Consider the following 24,075-nt stretch of genomic DNA (forward strand, 5'->3'; position numbering starts at 1 on the left):
CTATGTATCTACCCGCTTCCCGATCTAAACTTGTGATGGGAAACATTTGGATGCACCACTAAAAATATGACCAAAGTCGACCACGCATTATTTGGCAAGTGTTAGTATGGAGCCTAGCTGGCCGGACCAGAACTTCACCGAGTTCCATGGTTAAACTCATGTAGTTTTACGCCTGACCAGTTCTGTAAACAACGTTAGCTAATTATCTTGTTTAAAAAATGGCCATCTCAGTAACCTGACGATAGAATAAGGAGCACAAGAAAATCTCCACACTCAATTTAGAAGTGGGAAAATTTTCATGAGACATAAGGTTTCGATCTCAAAATGGAAAAAATAATATTCTACGTCTTTTAGACTGGATTTGTCACCGAATTTGATAATGACGTGCATATGAGTAATAAACGTATTAGACTATTATGGAATTTGCAGGCATCTGTACGTTACCGTTGCTATGCCCAAACAATGACATTTTTGTACTGCAGGAATTGTGTGAGTGATTCATCATACGTTAAAACAGTAGGCCTAGGACTAGTTCGTGACGTTTTTACAGAAAGAGGTGAGTATTCACAGTACCTAGGTTGCCTTAATGAATATTTAGTGACTTTCATTTTCAGCTGCTTTGTTTCATGTGGGCTTTCAACGTTTGATTTCCTTTTCTCTTTAGTTGAGACCTTCCCATCTGATGTTTTTGTCAATGTCAGCCTAACTAACCTAGGCTAGGCCTATACCACACCAGTTTTATATTGAGCTTATTAAGCACAATGGCTGAAGCCTTAGGCTTAACACTAGCTCCGGTGTGGGCTCCACACATTAATGTTAGAATAGGCTAAATCCTAACTGAGGCCTACTAAAAGTATTGAAGAAGTCGGTATTTAAGTCACAATAAAGGAAAGGAAAAATCACATGATTTCTTTGCTTAAGAATTAGATATTTGTTGTTAGTCTGGAGAGGTGAATTGGATGTAACTTTTGGTCGTTACTTGCTAGGCCTAGGCCTAAGCTGATGTGAACCTAGGTCCAGGACATGTGAAACAGATGTCTTAGACTGAAATTCTTGAATTAATCATTAATTTTTATTGATTAAGCAAGCACAAACCTCCCTACTCTGTGGGTGTATTGAAATGTAGTAAACTGAATTAAAAATGACAAAAATGTTATATGAAATGGTATTTGATATTCATACTACTAGGTTAACTTTAGGTATTAAATTATCAATCATAAAGGTGTAGGCCTAAGTTGCACCAGGAGCATCAATTATTACCTTGCATTACACATTCATGTTCTCTGCATTCTCTAATAGATTAAGAAGTCAGACTTTCAAAATGAGTGTTAAAAGTGTCCTTAGTGGCATGGACTGGGATGAAGGTCTCCAGGTACCAGTTGCTAATGATAGCAACAAGAAACTTGAAAAGTTGGTAAGTAAATGCATCTAATCGAAACCCTACATTCCTTTTTGAAAAGTATTTTCTTCGGCTGTACTTATAGAATGGTGTCATGGTGGTGTACGGTATTTTCGCATGTTCCCTAAATTCTCATTCTGTGGATGTGTAGTACTAGTAGCTGCATTGATAGACACTGTAGTTGCTGTGTAAGTGAGTCAGATTGTAACCCCTTTTTATTCAATCGCAGTTTCCATCGACAAAGCATTAACAACATCCACATTGTATCAAAAAAACAAATATTGTATTTTGAGTCCTTTTGTGGATTCTTCCCCACATTTATGTACACTAAAACCTCAAATGATGCGCGAAGTTAGGGAAATTTTCGTTTTGCATCGAGCAGTTTGACTTTCGACCATTGAAAGTATAGCATTTTCTATTGTTGGTGAAATTTGCTTGTACCATCGATTATTATTATTATTACACGAGATTTATATAGCGCCTTATTCAATTAAAAAATTGCTCTTAAGCGCTTTACAGCAAAAGATAAAAATTTGTTAAAAGTAAAAAAAATTAAAAAGGATATAAAAGTTAAGATTGTATAGAAACATAGAAATGTTAAAACATAAATAGAAAAATAAATAGAAAAATTATGACTAAAATACAATAATAGCACCTAAAATAAGTATGTACAGCAAGTAAAATTAAGTACATTAATCTGTGTTGGCAGCTCTGAAAAACAGTGTTTTAAGTAATTTCTTGAATTGCGTTAAGTCTATATTAATATTGCATATGTCCTGGGGTAAGTTATTCCATAATGTGGCAGCAGTATAATCAAAACGTTTAAATTCATATGTTGATGAACGGGTAGAAGGCACACTAAGTAAATTTTTATTCATTGAGCGTAAGGATCTAGGCGGAATATAAGGTATGGTCTCATTGGTGATGTAACTAGGGGTCAAGTGATTAAGAGCCTTAAAGGTAAGTAAAAGAATCTTAAATTTTGATCTAAAACGTACAGGTAACCAATGTAGTTCATACAGTACAGGAGATATATGGTTGCGACGAGGAGTTCTAGATATAAGGCGAGCTGCACAATTTTGTGTGCGTTGTAGGCGGTTTGTTAGAGACTGTGAAATACCAATAGTAAAGAATTGCAATAATCGAAGCGAGAGGTAACGAGGGATTGAACCAGTATTTTACATGCATCAGTTGTAATGAAATCTCTTATTCTACCTATATTACGAATATGGAAATAGCAAGACTTGATAATATGATTAACTTGGGTCTCCATGGTAAGATGAGAGTCAAAGTAAACTCATAAATTCTTAACAATAGATGCAGGATAAATGGTATTGGTCCCAACTGTAATGTGCGGAGTTACATCGTCTTTCAATTGGGTTTTAGGTGAAAAAATAACAAGTTCCGTTTTAACATCATTTAACATAAGTTTGTTTCTCCTCAACCACATCCCAACATTGTTTACACATTCCTGCAACTTTTCTTGTATTTCTGTCCATGGCATTTTGGGATCAAACTGTAAATAGAGTTGCGTATCATCGGCGTAGCAGTGGTAGTTGACTTGGTGACGCTTTATGATTTCACACAGTGGTTTGGTGAACATACAATAAATGATGGGGCCAAGTACTGAGCCTTGTGGGACGCCACTCGATTAAAACAGATAGCTGAAGAATAGAAGTTAACCACTGAGCAAAATCAGCAAAATTGTCATTAATCGTCATTAAAGCCTTTGCTATCGCAAATTTACTGTATGCCATCATACATGTAATTTTGTAGCAAACGAAACCTTGCAGAAAGCTTGGCACTCTAGGAGACCTGTTAGCCACTTCTTTGGAATGGTTAACTATGTGCACAGTCAGGTGTTATAAACTAAGCTAAGTAGTTGTAAAATATGGTGTTCATTAATCACCTTAAAAATTGTTTCTTGATTAAAGATGGGCCAATAGGGAAGGCGGATGGATGGGAGATAGGGAAAAGGGTTTAGTTGCCGGTACAAGAAGTGGCCCCCATGTGAACTTTAATGTTCCCCATAGCTCCACAGCTAGCCTTTGTTACGATGAACAGATATGATGTACCCATTTTTTTTTTCTTTAGAATAAAAAATAACAATATTATTTTCCATCTCATATCTAACAGCTTCAGAAAAACCAGCAAGATATGACAAAGCTCCAGCTAGAACTGGGACAAACAGAAGATCGTTTGTTTGCTCTTACCGAGCACATGAGAAATGTTCAACAGGAGTTGAACAACACGCAGGTTTGTCTTTATTTGATTTGGTTTTAATATCTACTTGATTTAATTACTTTGCTCCTGAAGAAGAAGCATTTCACATGGACATTCATAATGCCATGTGGACAGTTGTATTTATACATACTGCATCTACAAACTATTTTTGGTATCGTCATAGAACATCAGTGGGCTTTTCATGTTAGTACATGCAAAGTTAAAATTGTTGGAAGCATATTGATTGGAATAGCCTCAAGGTATAAACTAACATTCACCTTTAATAAATAATGGCAAAAGCATTGCAGAGATAATTCTTAACAAATAGTGTGCAGAATACAGTAGGTTTGGTATACAGCAGGTGCACTTGCCATGAAAGTGCTAAAGGCCACGGCAAAGTGATAATAATTTTTACTTAAAGATCTTACAAACCTTTCATGACTTTATAATCGTTTTATTTATTGCCAATATAGTTTTGTAAGCAAGTGTATGTCAGTGTCTAGGTATATCTACATTTCCAACCATTCACTAACTTTAATTTTCAGAGGTTCATGTCAGCTTCTTGTTTTATCTTACCGACAGGCTGTGAGCCGTGCTCGAGAGAGAGAGATCGAAACCGAAAACCACATGGTTTTAGTGGCACAGAGAGAGGAGGGACGTTTGAAGCAAGAAATCAAACGACTGGAGAATGATCTAGCAGAACTGCAAGAGAGGAAAAACATTCATGAAGTAGGTTGCAGAACTTTGCAGACAGCACCTTTTCACACTGCATCGTCATGCTTACTGAGCATAAGAAATGTATAAAATTTCAGTATAAAAATGAAAACACTAATACTTGAATGGGTGTTTGTATATGTATTTGTTTATTAATATTTAAAGAGTTTAACACGTTTTTTTTTTGTTTTTTTTTTAAATTGTGTGTCTTTTTCAGAATTCCATATTTAAGAACACACAGAAACTTGAAGAGATGAAGTCGCAGTTGAAATGGGACCAACAAGCACTGGAAGCCTGGCTAGAAGAATCTGCCAGTAAAGATGAAGATGCCATGACTTTGCTGAAGTATTCACAGATAGACGATGCTAAGATCAAGGTCAGACCTTATTAATATCAATAGTTTGTATTCTTAGCTTTACTTGTCCTAATTTGTCCAGATTTATGAAAACTAACTGATTGACAAAAAGTCAGATTTTATTCTTTATAGCTTCTTCCACCCCCCCCCCACCCCAAATTGATGCCTTTCAGATAAGTTGTTTGGAAGAAGTTCAATGATTAGGTTTTGTAAACTTATGATAACAAGCATGACTTTGAATCATTGAACAGTATGCCATTATTATATATATATATATATATATATATATATATAGGAATAACGGAAAAACTGTTAAACAACTATGCTGCATTTAGAGAAAGGCTGGATCTCGAGTGAGATACAATAATTATGATAACAAGCATGACTTTATATATATATATTTGATAACAAGCATGACATGGAGATACATACATATATATATCTCCATATATATATATATATATATATCTCCATATATATATATATATATGGAGATACATACATATATATATATATATATGGAGATACATATATATATATATACACATAAAGGATGTTGCAAATTAATTATTATCACAATAGTGCATTAAAATGTGCAGAAGCTTTATATCCAGTTTTATATTTACTGGTCTTTTTACTATATTAATAATATCATTCCTACTTTTGCTTTTCTGTTCAATATTTTGTAGGAGTTGGCTCTGAGGATGGAGAAAATGACGGGAGATGCTCAAAAGAAACGGAAAAACTTAAACCATGAGATGACCGAAACGCTCACCGCCCAGGTATGTAGTATCAGGAAGGGGGAGGAGGGGGTAGCTAATTGATATGGTAACAACAGTCCTGCTTGTGTGGAGATTAGGTAAGGGACCTAAAACAGTGGCCTGAAATGAAACTTCACCTTATATATTGATATATTTCTTAAATACAATCTGGAACATTTGAGTCAATGAAATACCTTTTTTTAAATGGATAAAAGAGAGTGTTGATAGAAATTTTAATCCAATTCAATATCGTCCTTAACAAAACAACTACATTGTATTTTTTTTTCTCCATTCTAATAGTTGGAGCTGGATAAGACAGCAGAAGAGTTTCGAAAAGCACACAATGACAGACAAAATCTGATCACCCAATGGGAGGCAACCATCGAGCAGATGCAGAAACGAGACAGAGAAATGGATGGATTGGCATTGGTATGTTAGAAAGTTTCAAAGATTATTGTAGAATTTGAACCAAAAATAAATCGATATATATTTTTTTTTTATTGTAGTCTGTTTATATTTACATGTAACGGATGAACTACTTGGAGCTTTGTTATGAATATATAAGTCTGTGGCATATTTAAATTTAATGAAAACATCTCAACTGCAAATTTAGCAATTGGTTAGATGTTATTAATGAAATTGTATTTATATGATCATAAGGAACATCCCACCAGAATGTCAGAACCTCAGCTTTCTTTCTCATGAATATTTCTCTTGCATGTGTAGTACATTGGCGTACTTCTCATTCGTAAACTCTTATCCTCCTAAAGAAAACGTTATGTATAACCAATCAACCATTTTCGTAGAACCTAAATGGGCCAGAAATATTTTTCCAGTAGTAGTGAAAAGAAATGATAACCATCTCGACATTCCATCTTTGATCATCTGATCATAATAATTTTCTTCCCTTTTAGTCAATAGTTATATCATTTTGTCGACTTCCACTGAAGTGTTGTTCCAGTTTGAAGTGTTTGGTGATTGAGTGTTTGCAGAGGATCATAGATCTCCATCAACTAAATATTTCTCTCACAAATCTCCTCTGCCCTTTGAAAGGATTGTCAAGGGAAAAATTTAGTTTTAACTGATGACGGAGGAACATATCCTTAGTGTTCTGCCGTGGTTTCCAAAAAATTCCTGTGTAGCGTTATCAAGATTATCGATAAACAAAATTGTCACAGATTGTAAAGTAAGTGAACTTGAAGCAAACAGGTGTGATGTCATGGTTACAAAGAGGAAAATATTTGTTTCTTCCATTCTCTTTCGCCTAAATTTTCTACCTTGGACAATACAAGGTTCCATCTTTACATTAAGGGGTGTGAAGAAGTTATCAGTACCCCCCTCCCCCCGCATTTGACTCCAGTATCTTCATATGTTAATGTCTCCCACTAAGCTTGAAGAAGAAAATTGGATATGTACATTTTGTGAAGAAAAGATAATATAAATAGTAATATGTCAGTGTGCATCTATGACTATCACACCGGTTTGCTTCAAGTTGTTCACTTTTGGGTAAAAATTTCAACTGTGCTGGTACCTCAAAAGATGTACGTAGGAATTGAATGTTAACACTTCACCGGGATGCTTAGAATATGTCCCTCTTTCATCAGTTAGATATAAATGTTTACCTGGCCCATCCTTTTAAACTGGTTGCACTCTGTGCAGGATATGAAGATATCAAACCTACTAAGGGTCTCTACGTTTGCTAAAAGGTATCGTAATCTATATTTTCTGTGTAGCGATTAGCCGAAGCCAAGGCAGAACTAAGGGCGAACGAAAGCCAAGTTGGGGAGAAACGTCAGTTTCTCGAGAACGAGATGGAGAATAATCAAGAGCAACAGAAACAGATCCAGCAGACAGACCGTCTGGCGGCGAGGTTGAGGCAAGACTACCAGCAAAATGAGACTCAGAGGATTCAATTCCAAGATGAGGTTAGAAGATCCTTGATAGGTTTTTCTCAGCCACTTCTTCCTTCTTTCTTCTCCTACAGCTGTTTTGGTTTGGTCATATCTGTTATGACTGATCAAACTGTGTGCATTGCAGGATAAACAATCACATGAACTGAAAACAAAGCATTAAAATCAATTGCAGCATCAAAATATATTTCCAGCATCAAAATCATTTCCAGCATCAAACTCTTCTGTAGGTTCAGAAATTGATCACAGACAGTTCTCATGCAAATAAAAAATGTACACTCATGGCACTCCCTATATTGGGCTTTAGACAGAAAAATAAAGTATATCATTCACATGCACAATGCAAAAGGCCGTTGGAAAGTTTCATGGTATTGAACTATTTCTTCATTTTTATTAAATGTAACATCACCTTGGGGTTAGCTAATGAACTGCATTATTAGAAATGATCCTATTATTAAAAATAGTATCAAAACATTCACCAGCTCTTTCTCCTGATTCTAAACTTTCCAGTTTGCTTTTAATGGGATAGTTGCTGAAGGCAATGTCTTACAGATATAGTTTTCTCCTTTCATTGTGCCACACAAGTTATGCACATACAGCTGGGTATATATACTACATTTTACCCAACATGTTAGAATTGAGCTATAAAGTGCCCTGCTTTGACACCAGATAAATATTTTTTTCTTTTCTTTTCTTTTCTCCTTCTGTCCACACAAGATGGAAACACTAAAATTCACAGTGGAGAGGACGGCTTCTGATTTGGAAGCTATGAGAAGACAAGTTAATGAACTCAAGAAGGACGTCGAGGAGAAGAAGAGACGGTACGTACAATGTTTACTGTGCGGTTTCTGGTAGAAACCGTGTAAACCGGTAGAAACAGGCAATAGTTTATCCAGTATCACATTGGAAGATGCTTTGCAATATGGGCGAATTGCTCATAATATCAGTGCCAAGCATACATAGCAGTTTATTTGCATTTATGAGAGACAAATATCAGTCTCCTTTAAAACTGCTATGCAAAATTTGAACAATTAAGTTTAATATTCCATGAATGTTAAGTACTTATGAATGATAAGGTTTCACTGTTCTACAGGTATGTAGCAGCTTGCGATTTGGTTTTACTCTGACTATATAGACATATTTAAGCCTTCAGAGTGATGCAATAGTAACGCCATCCATCGATCTATTTTATGATCCTTTCTATCGGTATGGGAACATTTCTTTTGGTAACATATCCCCCCTAGAGGAGGCTATATATGAGGGTATTATTTTGTGTGGATTAGAGCAATAGCTCTCAAAACTGTGGGAGTCACCCAAGACTGGGACATGATACACTTGTTGATGGGTCACTGGCTACTTTGTAGTTAACTAGTGTAAATGCCAATAAAATACTTGAATAGAGCAGGTTGGGTTGACCACTTCTTTGTTTACACATAGTATACAACATTCTACAATCTTTTCTTTAATAGTTCTTGAAGTCCAAAGGTTTTCTTGCATTGTAAAACTGTCTGCAAAGAAAGTACTTTCTCGGATAAAGTTGTTAATTGTCAGTTTACTGAATAATAGTGAACCTTCACTAGAACTAAAACAAAAAAAATGGTGTAGGAAATGCGAACTTACTGCCGAATTAATGAAAATAATGGAAATTGTAATCTGCTGGATCGTCTACATCAGTCACTCATTAATTTCAGTCTCTCTTCATTTTTTACTTCAGTCTTTACTTCAGTTTTAATAATTGATATAAAAACTAATTTCTTCATTCACTAATAGAGTTGAAGTGGCCAAAGCCAACCGTGCAAATCTGATGGAGAAATTGAAAGCAGCCAGTGATGCGACCATTTCTGCAGAAGAGAAAGCGGCCATTATGGATAATATGCTAGAAAATGAAGAGGAAGACATGAAGCTTATGGAGCAGGAGCTCAAAAGACTCCGCGATGTGCAGTACAAAAAATCGCAGGTTCGTCAATAATCTCTCGACTCTCAAGTATATGCTCTCCTCTCCATATGAGATGCCCATGTCAGGTTACCAATGACTCAGCACAGCTTACACCACAGTGGCACTGAAATAAGCGTTAACCACATTGATTTTGACTAATTACTCTCAGAAAATAGATACTATAATTCAGTCCTGTAGCCAGACCAGGCAACATGCCTACCCCGACCCCATGCAGACTACTGTGCCCCCTCCCCACAACTGTGTTACCATCATGTACCTAAAAATCTCACAAATTTCAGGGTATGCGTATTGTGTCACTTCTAAAATTGTTGGTGTCCATCTCTAGATTGTCAGTACCCCTCTAACTCCTGGCTACGGGGTCCGACAGTGAATATTTATGAAGGAAATGTCTTATTAATGTACCATGAAACAGGGACACAAACTATTACAGGAGGAAATAGCCACCATTTATTATTATTATAGTATGTTAACATTGCAAGGGATAACAAGAAGGTCTCAAAAAATGGAACAAGGTTTTGCTACTCGTTTATGTTGTTGGTAATCACTCTAAGCCCCTTTAATAGACTTTGATTTTCACTTTCAAGCCCAATTGTAAGGCAGGAGTCCAACCATGTACAAAGTGAAAATTACAGTTCAAACTACTTCATTTCAAAAAATTTCAAATTTTTTTCTTGCACTTCCTCTCAAATGACCCCCCCCCCCTTATTCTAACTATTCCTTAAGTACAATGTTTGTTATCTTAAAGTTAATTTATTTGCTTCTGTCAAGAGTGTAGCCTTCGTGTTAATTGCTAATTGTTTCACAAAAGTATTTTCATAAGGTTTACACCCATCCAAATGAGGCAGGTGAAAACTTGGCCTTAAAGTTTTGTTCCCTTTGGATATTGCAGAGATTTAAAAGTGATTTGGGTTAATCTTGATCCTACAACCCTAATCCGTTTGCATATATCTTCTATTGTCTAGGAACTGTACAATGCCAAGACTGTAGAGAAGAATTCTGCTGCCGAGATCCAGGGCGCCAGAGCCGCCAGCCGAAACCTCAGCAGCCGTATCAACAAGTATGATCATGACTCGTTGAAGCAACAAGAAATTATATATAATCAGGTAGAAACAAAGAGTTTGCATAAATTTCCTGTTTTTTATCTTAAAATTTTGAGTTTAATTAAATTTATTAAAAAAAAATTATGGTATTAAATCTTATAGTTTATTATTGATAGTTGCATTTCATTTAACATTATTATCAGGAAATGGTTCATACATGATCGTGTATTTTGTAACTGCTGTATGGTCATGTGGAAAAAAGCCCAAAGTGCTGGTATTTGTACACCCCAGGCCAACTATTATTCCAGTAATAACTTTGCTAATTGTTAGACTTGTTCCTTACAAAGTTTCTTTATCCGCCCAGGGCTTGATCAAACAAACATCTCAGATGATATGTCAGTTTCATTGCTTTCAGTGCTATCTGTTTTATGCAATTGACCATAGCATTGCTATAAAACAATGATTTATAGGCAGACATCACTTCTGATAAACCTTGATACGATAAAGATCCTTAAAAACAGTTCATTAGTAATAGTTAGTTAATTAGTATTAATTATACATTAATTAATGAAAGTATTAGTATGATATAATAAAGTATTTAATTATAATAGTTAAAGTATTTATTAATTAATAAGTGTTAATTAGTATTCACTTTTATTTGGGGGTCTGTATCGGGTAAGGATAGACACTACATGTATTTTTGTTGTGAGTTTAAAACTATTAATCAAAAGTGTAATTTCGTGTAATTTAAAGTAAAGCCACATTTTTAAATAAAATTCCAATTGTAAACAATTGTGTGAGTAATATCACTTCATTTGCCGGGCACTTAAAGTTGCGATAGCACTCTCATCATTATTTACAAGTTACCTTCGAGTTTCATTTCAAATGAATTTTGACATTTGGTCAACATATAAGAACTTTTCAAACCTTTCTGACAGGATTTTGCAATCCAACAACTGGAGAGAAAGATTGCTCGATTGCAGGGCGAGAGAAGCACAGAGGAGATGGATGCCCTGAACGCAAAGATCAAAGCACTCACGGGTGCCCTCGATGAAAGGAACAATACACACTCTCTACTGAGTACACAGTTGAAGAGGCTACAGGTGGGTTTCAAGAGGGGATCAACTCTAAAACAACTGGTTCCTCAATAGGCAGTCTGCAAGACCAAATCTGGCCGTCAAAAATATCTCATTCCAACTAAGAAAAAATTTTGACCAACAATCCTGCAATAATCAGGGCCCTAGGCCCTTGAGCACCCTAGCAGCTTGCCTATTAGAAATTGCACAATCTAAGGATAGGGGGAATTTGGTTTAGTCTCTCCTTTTCCTCCAACCAATATATTCTCTCTGGCCTTTCATAGGAACCTCCTGTTCTTCAAGCATGCTAATAAGCAGCAAGTCAAGGAAGGCAGGGGGTGAATTTAGCAACGTTAAATAGCTCAGTGGTCAAGAGAACTGTTCTTGCTAACCTGTATGTTTGACAAAATAGACCTACATCCTCCATGAATTAATTTGGTTCTCTCTTTTAGCAGTCTTAAGGTTTAGTTTTCGTTCTCTGAATAGGACTCACTAGTCCCTGGATATCCGGACAACCTCTCACAAATGAGAAGATAGTTTTGTGATATTGATAATATAAAATTGATCATTCATCATAGAGGGCAGATTGTCAAGAACATTTTACCATCAGTGTTACCAAAAGTGTTGCCAACTTTATCTATGTTTGCTTGACATTAGAACTGTTGCAACTTTGCATATCAATTGGACACCCCCACCCCTTCTCCATCCCTGTCCACCCCTTCTCCTACCAATGTTCTTGTTTGCTTATGAGAAGTTCATTTTGTGGCTATGGTTGCATATGCATATTCTGTTTTATGATTATTTTAACTTCATTTACATCTTCTGTCTCTGCTAGGATGATATCAGGAGAGTGAAACGGGAGCTAGAGAAAGGAGGAGCAGAGACGGATGACCTGACGAGTAAGATAGAAGAGCTAAACCTTCACAACGACAGCTCTCAGAGGGAGCTCAAGAGAATTGTCCAGGCTAAACAGGTAAGCCAGAGAGAGGTCTTACGTAATAGACCTCAAATCTATTTTCATGTTTTTAACAAATGTTAATGATGTCATAAAGAGGAACTGATATTTCAAAACATTGTAGGATATCTAGCAAAGGCAAAAATAAAATCTGATGCCCTTGTCAATGGTTTTTTTGTTTAACTCCTATGCTTCAAATAGATTAGTTCTTAGTTCTTTTCATATCTAAGATATTAAGGCCATTTTTGATTTGCATTTTTTTTGGCTTTTTGGATTGAAGTACAATGAAATAAAACAGTATATATATTTGCCCCCAACCCCTATCTATCAATATTATCGACAGCAGTTAATTTTCACACACATGTGGTAACACCATAGATGCCCCATTCCAGTACCACTGAACTCCTGCCCCCACCCAAATCCCAAACCTGTTTCAGAGTCCCTGCAGAGACCACTTTGTAACATTTCTTTTTCTGTCTCATTTCTACAGGATATGATGGTGGATGACAACATACTGAAGTTAGAGATCAAACGGCTACGCGATATCTTAAACTCAAAAGCAGATGATGTCTTTAGCCTGGAGAAGAGAAGGCTGCAGTTAGAAACGGTAACTTGATCGTAGTAACCAGCTAGACAGAGACTGGAAGGTTTTAATTTATGCGAGATGTGATGTTTGTTCATTAAGGGCATCTAAAATACTTGTATATAAGTGTATGTGTGCTCTGTGTGAGCCTTGGCATATTAACTCCAAAAGTATGTTATGGTTCAACTACATACTTGCTATAAGGACCCTCCTAATTGAGTACAATTACCCTATCGCAATTGGTAGGGGTCTAAGATCATTTGAGGTCAGCAGAGGTCAAAGTCTGAAAACATTGTAAGCATGATGACTCACAAAATGAATCTTGGATGAACTTCTCACTGGGCATTTAGATTCACAGTAGTCAATGCAAAACCCCTGTTGAAATTAGCGGAGGTCAAAGTTCATTTGAGGGGTCAACAAAAGAATCCAACCAAATATGTAAACACAATAACAGTAAAACAGGGATGATCTTTATACTTGGTATCCAAATCCATCTCACTAATTACAAGAATGCTATTGTTTTTCTCATGGAGGTCTAATGTCATTTGGGGTCAACAGAAAAATCTTGTAAACACAGTTACTCCAAAAGTGAAGCTTGGACTGAGCTTTATACATAGTATGTGGACCGACCTCATTGAGCTCAAGAACTAGATGGTTTTCTCTGGGGGTCAGAGGTCACATGAGATAACCATTGGTCAAAGTCTTTAGTTCTTGCAAGCTTCAAAGTACAATAACTTGAATGAAATTTACACTGAGTGTGTAGATTCACTGTAGAGAGTAGTGCGTGCAAGTCAAAACTTTGGAAATGCTGAAAGCAGTGTGTAACTTCCAAATTTAATTTTTTTTTTACATTTTCTACACTGCTGAAACTACATTAAAGACAAGTAATGTTGTATGTAGAAATTTTAGGTTTTGAAAATTCATTTATAATAATGTCATCTTTTCATGATTCCTGTCGTTATGTCAAATTCAAACAATTAAGAAATTGTGTCCAGACTTGGAAACATTTTTTGAAATGTTTTCATACCAGCTGGAATGACTTTGATTCAAAAACTTTTATTATGTCTGATATGATTCCTTTGATTATCTCTGATATGATTCCTTTGATTATTTATATTTTTTTATTATCATCCACAGGCAATGAAGGAACGTCATCACGAGATCGGTATTCACAAAGATATGTTGAAAGCGCAGCTGAAGACGGCGGAGGAAGAGAGGGCGACAGTCAGCACAGAACTTCACGAAAGGATCAGCAAAATTGACAAGTTGAGGAAAAGGTAACGAGAGACCTGCTTGACTCTTTTAAGTGAGATATCAAGTTGGGATTGTTTTCACATTTTTATTTCAATAGAAACTAGACTTGGCATTAAAACAAAAATGCTAAAGTAGTGCTAATCTACTACGAAGAGCGTAAGGTAGGCTAGCGTAACTATGGATACAGCATTTTTGCATCAATGTTGATAAATCTCTTTGGTACTTTTCAAAATCTTTAGCTAGATTAGTTTGGTTTCATTTTTAAAAGTGAGGCAAAATTTGATATTTTTTCTTAAAGTTTGCAATTTTGCTCTTATATGTGTTAAATGTTATTGTAACAAAGTGTCCAGTTGGGAGGAAAAAAATGTTGGAGGGTGTTCTAAGTGTGACCAGTCATATATTGAATAATATTCTAGTAGGTTTGGAAAAATTGCCAACCAAATTCAAATGCTGCTTTAAAGTAAGAGGGCTTGATGTTCCAATCCTGCCAGCATCTTCATCCAAGACGGTCTTCCCCAACAATTAGTACATTTACATTGACATGTTGCAAACTCCATTTGTTTCATGAAAGAGTACTGCCAATTTGGGGATAAACTTTCTGTTGATTCAATCATTGTTTGTTTGATTTGATAGGAGAATGTTCAATAAAAATGTTTGATCAGAATCAACTAAAAGGAACAGAAATCAGCTGTTTCACTTTGGGAGGTTTTCTTTTTTAGAGTGATGAATAATATCTGGAAGTTTATCCAAGTTTGATCAAATAGAATCAGGCTTTTAACAAAACTGCCAAAGTACTGTCAAATTATTACAAAATACCTTTCAGAAAAAAGGTGTTTGATAAGAAAAATGTATTTGTTAATATCTAGTTTTTAACAGAAAGTATATTCTACTTTTAGCAAGATTCAATCAAGTACTGAAACGTTTGCGAATAATAATTATTATAATAATAACAATTTCTTTTTAAATGTACATTTTGCTGTTAAGTTAGCTTAGCTGCCATTCACACACAATTATAAAAACTTTAGCCCCATTGTTACATGCAAATTAGACTAGGCAGAGGTATATCTCATATGAAAGTGTGATAGGCTAATGCTAAGTTGCCATGTTTGTTTTGAAAGTAAGGTACCTTATATCGGGCTTTAAAGTTTAAACGTTCGTTTTTGGCATCGTTGTTAGATGACAATATATTTTTAATCATAAGTATCTTTATTTTAGAAAAACCAACCAACTGCCTCAAAGCCCAGCACAATGAGAGTGGTTTATATAATAATACTTTGCTTTATGTAACTGAAACCTCTTTGGACCTCCATGAGTGTATCAAACCTCTTTTGCTTTTAATTTAAAGGCCTTTTGCTAGTCATTCTTTTCTTAAACAGCTTTCACAAGAGTATAAAATTCACACACTGCTCTCCTTTCTGATACTAGGTATGAAATCTTGATGGTGTCAATGGCACCACCAGAGGGAGAGGCAGACGAGGAAGTGTCCCAGGCGTATTATGTCATCAAGGTAAAAGGCAGGGGAAGTCAAGGGGAGGGGGAGGGTAAGAGGGGGGGCTGACATATCGGTGATCTCAAAGGAGTGACTGTAATCCAGGGTGCAGACTGGGAGTCCAGGGTATTGAAGCTAAAACGAACGAGTTAAAAATGTCTGAACTAAGACAGATGCAGGCAGGGAGTAAGTCCCAGTTCAAGTGTGGTCACTTTACCTAATGGTCCCGATACAGAAGGTTGTACTCATCAATAGTCAAATTTGTGATTCGTAGATTTATCAAAGGCAATGTCGAATTATAACATCCGAAGGGTGGTGTGGACATTGACAGTGAAGTCTGTAGTTGTGCATACACTCTGAGCTTACAAGTTTAAAGAAAAGGTTGGAATAACTCTGCTTTTTTAAACTATACCATAATTTTCCTTTTTTTCTGGTTTAGAATTTACAAAATGTAAAAATATTCAGATCATCAGCATAGTTGAGAAGTTAATCTCAAAGTGTTAAATATTGGCAAAACATGTACAATTTCAGTTAAGAGACTAAGAATTTAGGGACAAAAGTAAACAACTTTCCTCCAATTTTCGAATTTTTGCAGGCTGCTCAAGAGAAAGAACAGCTACAGCGGAAGGGAGATGAATTGGATGCAAGAATACGCAAAGCCGAGAAGGAGATCAAGGCCCTGGAAAACACCCTCCGTCTGATGAATGGAAGGAACGAACAGTATCGGAAAAGTTTTAACAGGGTCACAGAAACTAGTGAGTATTAAATACAGTAGGTAATACCTAATACTTCAGAGTCATTTATATATGATTGATATCTTGTATTTTCTATGTTAAATTTTTTATTGCTGGAACAATTACCAAAGCTTTCCAGGCCCTGCAGTCACTTCTGTTCTAGCTAAAAAAAAAAAAAAATCTTTTGTTCTTTCCCATTGTTTTATAATTTCCTATTGTTCAGTTGCTGATTTGTTCATATCTCCATTTAGACACCTTTTGAAGAGTGTGAAATTTAAATCACAAGCTTTTCAACTTTTATAGATCCCCTCCCCCCTTTTATTGCTTGGTTTCACTCTGTGAAACTGCACCTCCACCTCTCCAATGTGGCTCCTCAGATTAACACTGGTATGAACCAGTTTATTTGAAACACCTTGCCATTATCTCAATCTCACGGTATATAAAACAGTTTCAGATTAAAGTTTTGGTTTTGAACGGTTCTTCCAGAAGCCTCTAAGGATGTTTCTATTAGTAACGTCTAATCATCTTTTCAGGCGAGGAGTACGAGGAGAAACAGAGATTGGACGAGCAGCTCCGCGCTGCGATGGACAAATACAAGTACAAGAGACGACAGATACGTGAGCTACAGGACGATCTACAGACCATGTCAAATACGATGGAGAACTTAACCAGAGATGAGAGAGCATACGAAGAAATGGTGGAGGAAAAACAGGTTAGTTTCCCACACCACTCCATGTCCACCCAATATCCTCAACCCTCCCCTCCCCTCCCTCTCACCGATCAGAAGGAAAGCATTCTAGAAATTTATTTTGATCATCTGTAGATTAAAATTTATTGGAAGCATAGTAAAGTCGTTTAGTGTAAGCCTTCAGTGTAACCATCCCCCCCCCCCCCCACCATCCAAGTCCAATTTCGTCCAATCTCTTGTGAAAAGGAAATGATATAATAAAAAAAATTCATGGATCTGGAGTAAAAGAACCGTTGGAACCAATCCCCCACCCTCCCCCCTGCCAGCCATTGTACTATTACTCATGAGAGGAAAATGACTGATGAGTTCAAACCTATATTTTGATGAGTTCAAACCTATATTTATTTGGTGAAAAAAACCTACTTTGAATTTCATTTCTATAAAAAGACCAATTACAATCAATCACACTGTGGATGCAACTTGGTTAAAATAATGAAACGTTTTGTGGTCTCTTTTACTTACAGAATAAAACCAAACAACTTTCAAAAGAGCTTGACGAACAGAAAGCCAAGGTAGAGAGAGCCTCTAAGTTAGTCGTTAAATACGCCCGAGATGTCAGGAGTGCAAAGAAGAGTAAAGGAGAAACTCATGAAGAGGTGGGTCAGCTTTTAAGGATTAATTGTTATCTGTAATAACTAAAAGATATGTTATTTGATAATTATCGTGTGCTACCACCATCGCTCTTCTGAAGGTAACATTTCTGTTGTATGATGTATTGACCTTATGAATGCCCCTTTTCTTCATCCAATACCCAGAAAGACTTTGATTTGCGAGAGATGCGAGATTTCAACAAACAGGTGATGAAGCAAGTCGGTGGTGTCATTCATGAGAACGCAGACCTAGCACCGACAGCTCACATGCTCTTCTCACAGGTAGATATGAATATTATTCATAACAAAATGTCTTGTGACCTAGAGGTCACAGGCAAAAGGAGTCTGGTGATTTGTAAAAGAAGTTTGTATTTTCGTCTCAAGGTATACACTGCAGGTATATGTTGCAATACTGTAAGAATATATTCTTAAGGTATATACTCAAGGTATATATTGTTAATATCATTTAATATTTTTTAGGGTCTGTGAGGGGAAGTTTTTTCAGGAATACTATAATAAGCAGATTTTGTCATCACAACTGCAAAACTCTCAGAGAGGGATTTGTAAAGTTTTGAAGGTTGTATCAAAGCCATGTACTTTCTTGAATAATTAAAACTGTTATTAATTACAAGAATACATATTTTGATGTCAGTTTTTTGGGGGACATATGTAGGAGAAAGGTTGCAAACACAAGTAGCTTTATTCAGGTCCACACTCTCAAGTTCATCAAACTTGACAGATGTGAAGCCTTGGCAGTAGTGATAGTAGTAGTTAGCTATACGAGGTAATGCTTTCTTGTGAGGGAAGACGGTATTTTACCAACCGTAAGTATCACTGAGTGGACTGACGAGTGGTAGACTGACTGTTAGTATAACACGACAAAAATACAATATTTGTCAAAAAACTGCCAAATTCCTGTGTTAGCTACTAAAGCCTTTTAAGTTCCATACATAAACTAAAAAGTCGGTTACAGAAACCAGAATGCAGTGTTGTTGTTAATCATAGTTATATTGTCAGGTGTTTCCACATTTAATTGTTTATGATACATTCAAGTTATGATCATGCATTAACTAACCCCTTTGCAGTTCTCTTCTGACACTTCTAATAAATATTCCTTTCCTCTAGGCAAGCCTCCCTGTTCCGCCTCCTCCAAGTGCAACTGGGATGCGTACATCTCGGTCGGGATCTTCAATCAGTGCAAGGAGTATCCTGTCACCAAAGTGAGTGTTGGTTGCACAAACCAAGAGATTGGTTTCTTTTAAGGTCATGACACAACCAGTGGAGAGCACTTGCACAAACAACTCCCCCCCCCCCTCCCCATCCCCTCACACAATCAGTGCAAGAAGTATCCTATCACTTAAGTTTCAGTTTTACAAGCCAAAAGATTGGTGTCTACACAAGTGCTCATGACAGACTCCTCCCAGTAAAAAAAAACACCTACCACCCCCTTCCCCCCCCCCTTACCTTCCATAAAACAAGTTTCTCTTCCAGACATGAACTTCAAATTCATATCAATACTACAGCAGCTGATTTCAATCCCAATTCTCTGAATTACAAAACCATTTCCCAAACCCCTCCCCTCCCCCAAAACAAAAGCACTCTAGCAAAAGCAAACTAGTGTCTTGTTTTGATAAAGCCCATGAAGCATTATGGATCAGCTAGGCAATTTGACTTATAAACTTAATGTTAGTAAACTTCACAAAAAAGTTTATGACCAGAACAATTTCTGCCACAATTCTGCTCTTCAAAGTAAGCTAGGGCTGGGTGCAAGTGTTCCCTTTGGTTTTGACAATGTATTTTACACTCAAATCAGCTTCATGCAAACAGGAGACTTACCAAGTTGTGAGACAAAATCAGAAATGAAAGGGGAGTACCTTTGGAAAGCTTCTTGTCTGGCCTTATACCTCCTCTACTGTATGTGAGGGGAAGATTAAGCAACTGCAGTATGAAATTAATTTTACTGTCTAAATGGAACTGTGATGATTGAATGCGCTATATATATATATATATATATATATATATATGTATATCTCTCAATCTAAAGGGTACCATCACAATGTCTGAAGAATTTCAAAAAACATTTCTCATCAATGCCTATAGGTTCCCCCCAGCTCGATCGATTTTAATATCTTGTGGGAAATAAAGTGATTTTATATAGCAAGACCTTCCGCCGCATGTCATATTTCAATTCATAGTCAAACCATTTTTGGAAAAAAAAAGAGTGTAACCTTGGTCAGACGATGAGAAACGTTAAAAAAATTTCTTTCTTTTTTGCTGTCGATCGATTTACAGGACGCCTTCATCTGGTCGAAGCGCAGCTTCCAGCCGAGCAGGAAGCACAACTGCAGCGATCAAGACGGTGGATCTTTCTGGACTGTCTGGAAGTAGATCTGGATCGCCTAAAGAAGTTAGATCCCCCACGGGATCGGCCTCGAGAATGTCCACGGGTAGAAGAGATTCCCGACCCGCCAGTGCGGCCAGTAGCAAGAGCAGTGCGCGAAGTATGAAGTACTGAGCCTTTAATCACTTCACACATTGCTGATACGCATGTGATGACCACCACCTATCTCTCTTATTGGCATTCCACGATGGCTTTTATTTGCAAGACAGCCTCCCTTCACCAAACCTTGATTTCATTAGTACTGACATTATTTCTACGACTGTGTATTCCAGACTTCTGAAAAAAATAGAAAACATTCCACGTTATTTTGTAGTACATAATTCTGTCATTTTATTTCCTCGTTGTCCATCTAAGGAAAGGAGTTTGATGAACGAAACCTTTCAATTCTAAACGATTCATTTCTTTTGTATATATCTTTATATATATATATTTAACAGCACTGCTTTGGAAAACAAAATACAAAAATGATTTTAGGTTAAGAAAGAAAAAGAGTAATTGGAGCTCTTTCAGAACCTGTAACTTATATAAAAAATTGAAATTTATAATGATAAATATCTCATTATGTCTATTTTAAGACTTAATGGAACTTTCTATCTGTAAAAAGCACGTCACGGCTTTCTCCTGCCACAAATTTGAACACATGTCCAAACTTGCTGTGACACATGGAGTTTAAAGTTTCTATGTAACCTTTTTTTTGCTTTTGATGAGATTTTTTTTGCCATTGAGTTTCGGTTGCCTTAATACCTATACATCACCTTGATATATTTACGTCCATGTTTTGGATTCAGGACGCTGGTTCCGAGTCTTGATTTGAGCTCAGTATAGTGTTTGAAACAAAGTCTACAATTGATACATAGTTTTGCCGGTATTTATAGATCTATCTCCTTTATAAATTTTTGTTCATAACTTCTCCCTTTTGGGAAATATACTTCCTTTCACGAACTTTCAAGTCACTTGCAATTCCTCATTTATTTTAGTATCGTACCTTTCTTTCGATCGTGCGGTTTTCGTCGAGGCGTCGGGTTTTAGTTTCGGACGTAACTGATCATTGAAGAAAGAGTCTAAAGAATCGCCTGTATATAACATGTTTAACACACATCCACACTAGGGTCTTGGCTCAAATGGATAATGTCTCTAGGTTTGAGTTGTCACCTGCAGAAAAATAAGAAATGGAGACGAGATATCTGACAATATTGAAACAAATTTACCTTCAAGATTTCTTAATAGAACATCTAACTTAAAGCCACTAGAAGTGCCATCTCTTAAACTTGGCTTGTTGTAGAGAAAAATGGAATATCTAACAAGTTTTACCTTTGAAGCCTCGATTCAATATTTTGAAGGGTTTGTTTATTAATTCCAAACTTCTAAAGAAGAAGAGATGGTATTCTATCATCTAAAGCTTCCAAAATGATCATACCATGACTAGTGCTATAGCTAATTAGTTCTTGAAGAAGAAAACACAAAATGTCAAAACCACCAGTTGCATATTCTTCTGAGATAAATGATACAACTCCACACTCTTTTAATTTGACCCCTCATTCTCATGTGATTATTGACCTAGATAGGGAGAAACAAGGGGGTGGGGAATCCTATCTCAATCTTGCATTAGGGTTACTGCATCTGGTATTATAGGCATATGAGGCTACGACCTTGGTATATCAGCTGCGAATCTGGTAAAGACTGGTTTGAGTAATAACAGACAATTTCTTAAAAATCAATTGTGATATTCATGAAAAGCATGCAAACAATGTTTTACGACGAGGTGTCAGATATCAACAGGTTTAAATAGCTTTGGGCCTTCATTTCAATGTGTTTTCTATGATTGAGCTAAGCAGCTATCCACTTATTTACATGACGTGAATGCGACTTTTGTCACGTTTTTAAACAAATAATTATGTTAACGAGAAAAATAAATCCAGAGAAACGTTCATTCTGAGAACTGACATGACTGGTATATAATTCAGGTAAACACAATTGTCTGCTACTTGTGAAGTCAAATGTAGACCTTAAAAAAGGAATACATTATAATTGAATGTAGGCAATATCTACAACAAGTCGGTTTAATTTTCATACTTTCTAAAATCCAGGACCATATATTATCCAAATTTGCAAGCAATGGGGGGTCCACATAATAATAATAAGTATGAAGTTCAACTAACATGAACGTTTTGAGTTACCCTCCTTGAAAAACAAACAGTGATGTCCCCTTACATACACCCACGGAGGGCCTATAACCTCCCTCCTAGATAGAGTCTGCACAGTCTACATTTGACTGCTTTGGGTGGTTTAGTGTCTGAATGATCTGCACTGGACTGGTGTGGGCACTTTAGAGGCTGACTGTTTTAGAGTCTGGCTAGTTTGCATTAGTCTGGTATGGGTGTTTTAATGTCTGGCTGGTCTGCATTTTGACTAGTTGAGGCATTCTACAGTATGCGGTCTGCATTAGACTGGTGTGGGTGTTTTAGAATCTGGCTGGTCTCTATTAGACTAGTTGAGACATTCTAGTGTGTGCGGTCTGTATTAGGTGTTCTAGAGTTTCAAACTGCTCTCCCAAGCAGACAGATGAGGTGTTTGTTGAAATAACGACTTTGGTGGTTTTCAACACAACTTTCCTACGGTCTAGGATCTCACATCTAATCAATGAGACCCATCACTCAAATTTTTGCCTACCTTTTTCTCTTCATAATTTTTTTTTTATGCTATCAAAAAATGACAAAACTGGGAATGCCAACTTCAACGATTCCATCCTCTTCCATTAACTGCAGTCATGACCACTTGCACATTACCTGAATAAACTGAGAATTTGGATATACGTAACTCGATGACTAGGAAACAGCTGCTCAATCAACATGCTGATATCAGTCTTTCCATTAATTTATTTTATCATAAGCTGGGTGAAATGACCAGGCTGGTTGGGCGAAATGGCAGTTGGGCGAAATGGTTGTCGGGCGAAGTGACCAGAAAGTGTGCCACAAAGATCTGAAACCTTTTACCTTCTCTTTATTTTTCAATGGCGTATTTTCAAGGTAGGGAATGTTAAAATTGTTGACCCTGAAGCCCAACGTCATTCATAAGGTCTGTGTAAAGAGGTTCAATATTTTAGATTCAGCATTTGCAAAACCCCATCTCCACTACCAAAAAAAAAAAACTCGTAATAAATGAGGCAAAAAATAGAAAACATGTTGTGGCATGATGAGTTCAATGTTAAGACTTGATCAAGTCATTGCCTTTGTTTGGTGTGAATAACATTAAATTTGTGAAAACTCCCTTATAGCATAAGATTTATCTTAGCTGGTTTGATGAGAATTGTTCATAACAGTCATCTGCATCACAACCACAAATTACTGTTGGTAGGCTCCTATATGGTATATGTCTCCTACGATTTTCCCCGAAACAATTTTTGTTTGAAACTGGTAAAACCTGCCGTGTACTCACAAAGAAGCTTCCATGAAGAATGATGAGTTTTCGCTCTCTAGTACAACCGACGCACACCGACCGAGAGGAGGGCCGTGACCTCTAACGATAGCCCTTGAAGTCTGCCCAGAGGAATAGAACCGAAGGGGTGTATGACCGAGAGTGTGCGGTCGGTTAATGGCACCATCTATACCAAAACCAGAAAGCAAAAAGCATGAGAGAAGTTGAAAAATATGATTTATACATCACATGATCTGTTTACGAAATCAAAATGTCAGCAGGCCAATCAAATACGTCAAATTCATACCACGAGAGATGGAGAGCAAAATTACCACTGAATGTTTAACGAGGCATCAAAAGATTATCCTCCTAAGCCTACATCATTATCTTCCTCCACAAATTTTTCTTCTTTGAATCAAATACAGCGTAGCTTTAGAATTTTTAAATCAGCTTTGAAGTTCTTATGCAATTA

At 36.5% G+C, this 24,075-nt stretch overlaps 2 protein-coding genes across 17 annotated transcripts in view; one reads left to right on the forward strand and one right to left on the reverse strand.

Annotated features, from left to right (window-relative positions):
- Window positions 1-398: 398 nt before the first annotated feature.
- On the forward strand, window positions 399-20,303 carry LOC139975219 (coiled-coil domain-containing protein 39-like). Its single transcript, XM_071982950.1, has 22 exons — window positions 399-556; window positions 1,300-1,414; window positions 3,536-3,655; window positions 4,205-4,351; window positions 4,554-4,712; window positions 5,381-5,473; window positions 5,753-5,881; window positions 7,186-7,377; window positions 8,080-8,183; window positions 9,133-9,319; window positions 10,282-10,422; window positions 11,298-11,462; window positions 12,271-12,408; window positions 12,881-12,997; window positions 14,111-14,250; window positions 15,653-15,734; window positions 16,312-16,471; window positions 16,984-17,162; window positions 17,663-17,794; window positions 17,954-18,070; window positions 18,914-19,008; window positions 20,081-20,303. The coding sequence occupies exons 2-22, from the start codon at window positions 1,322-1,324 to the stop codon at window positions 20,301-20,303; spliced, it is 2,913 nt and encodes a 970-aa protein (XP_071839051.1). The 5' UTR covers window positions 399-556; window positions 1,300-1,321.
- Window positions 20,304-20,325: 22 nt separating this feature from the next.
- Window positions 20,326-24,075, reverse strand: part of LOC139975226 (uncharacterized) — an 89,083-nt gene continuing 85,333 nt past the window's right edge. For all 16 annotated transcript variants that reach the window (XR_011795691.1, XR_011795692.1, XR_011795686.1 and 13 more), the window contains 3 exons: window positions 23,625-23,790; window positions 21,175-21,341; window positions 20,326-20,465 (listed from right to left, as the gene is read on the reverse strand). Coding sequence is in view for 6 of the 16 variants with exons in the window: in XM_071982966.1 (XP_071839067.1) it covers window positions 21,338-21,341; window positions 23,625-23,790 (170 nt within the window). In the remaining 10 variants the exon portion in view is untranslated. The remainder of the gene's footprint in view (window positions 20,466-21,174; window positions 21,342-23,624; window positions 23,791-24,075) is intronic.

The sequence above is a fragment of the Apostichopus japonicus genome, chromosome 10 (genome assembly GCF_037975245.1).
Source record: "Apostichopus japonicus isolate 1M-3 chromosome 10, ASM3797524v1, whole genome shotgun sequence".
Lineage (NCBI taxonomy): Eukaryota > Metazoa > Echinodermata > Holothuroidea > Aspidochirotida > Stichopodidae > Apostichopus > Apostichopus japonicus.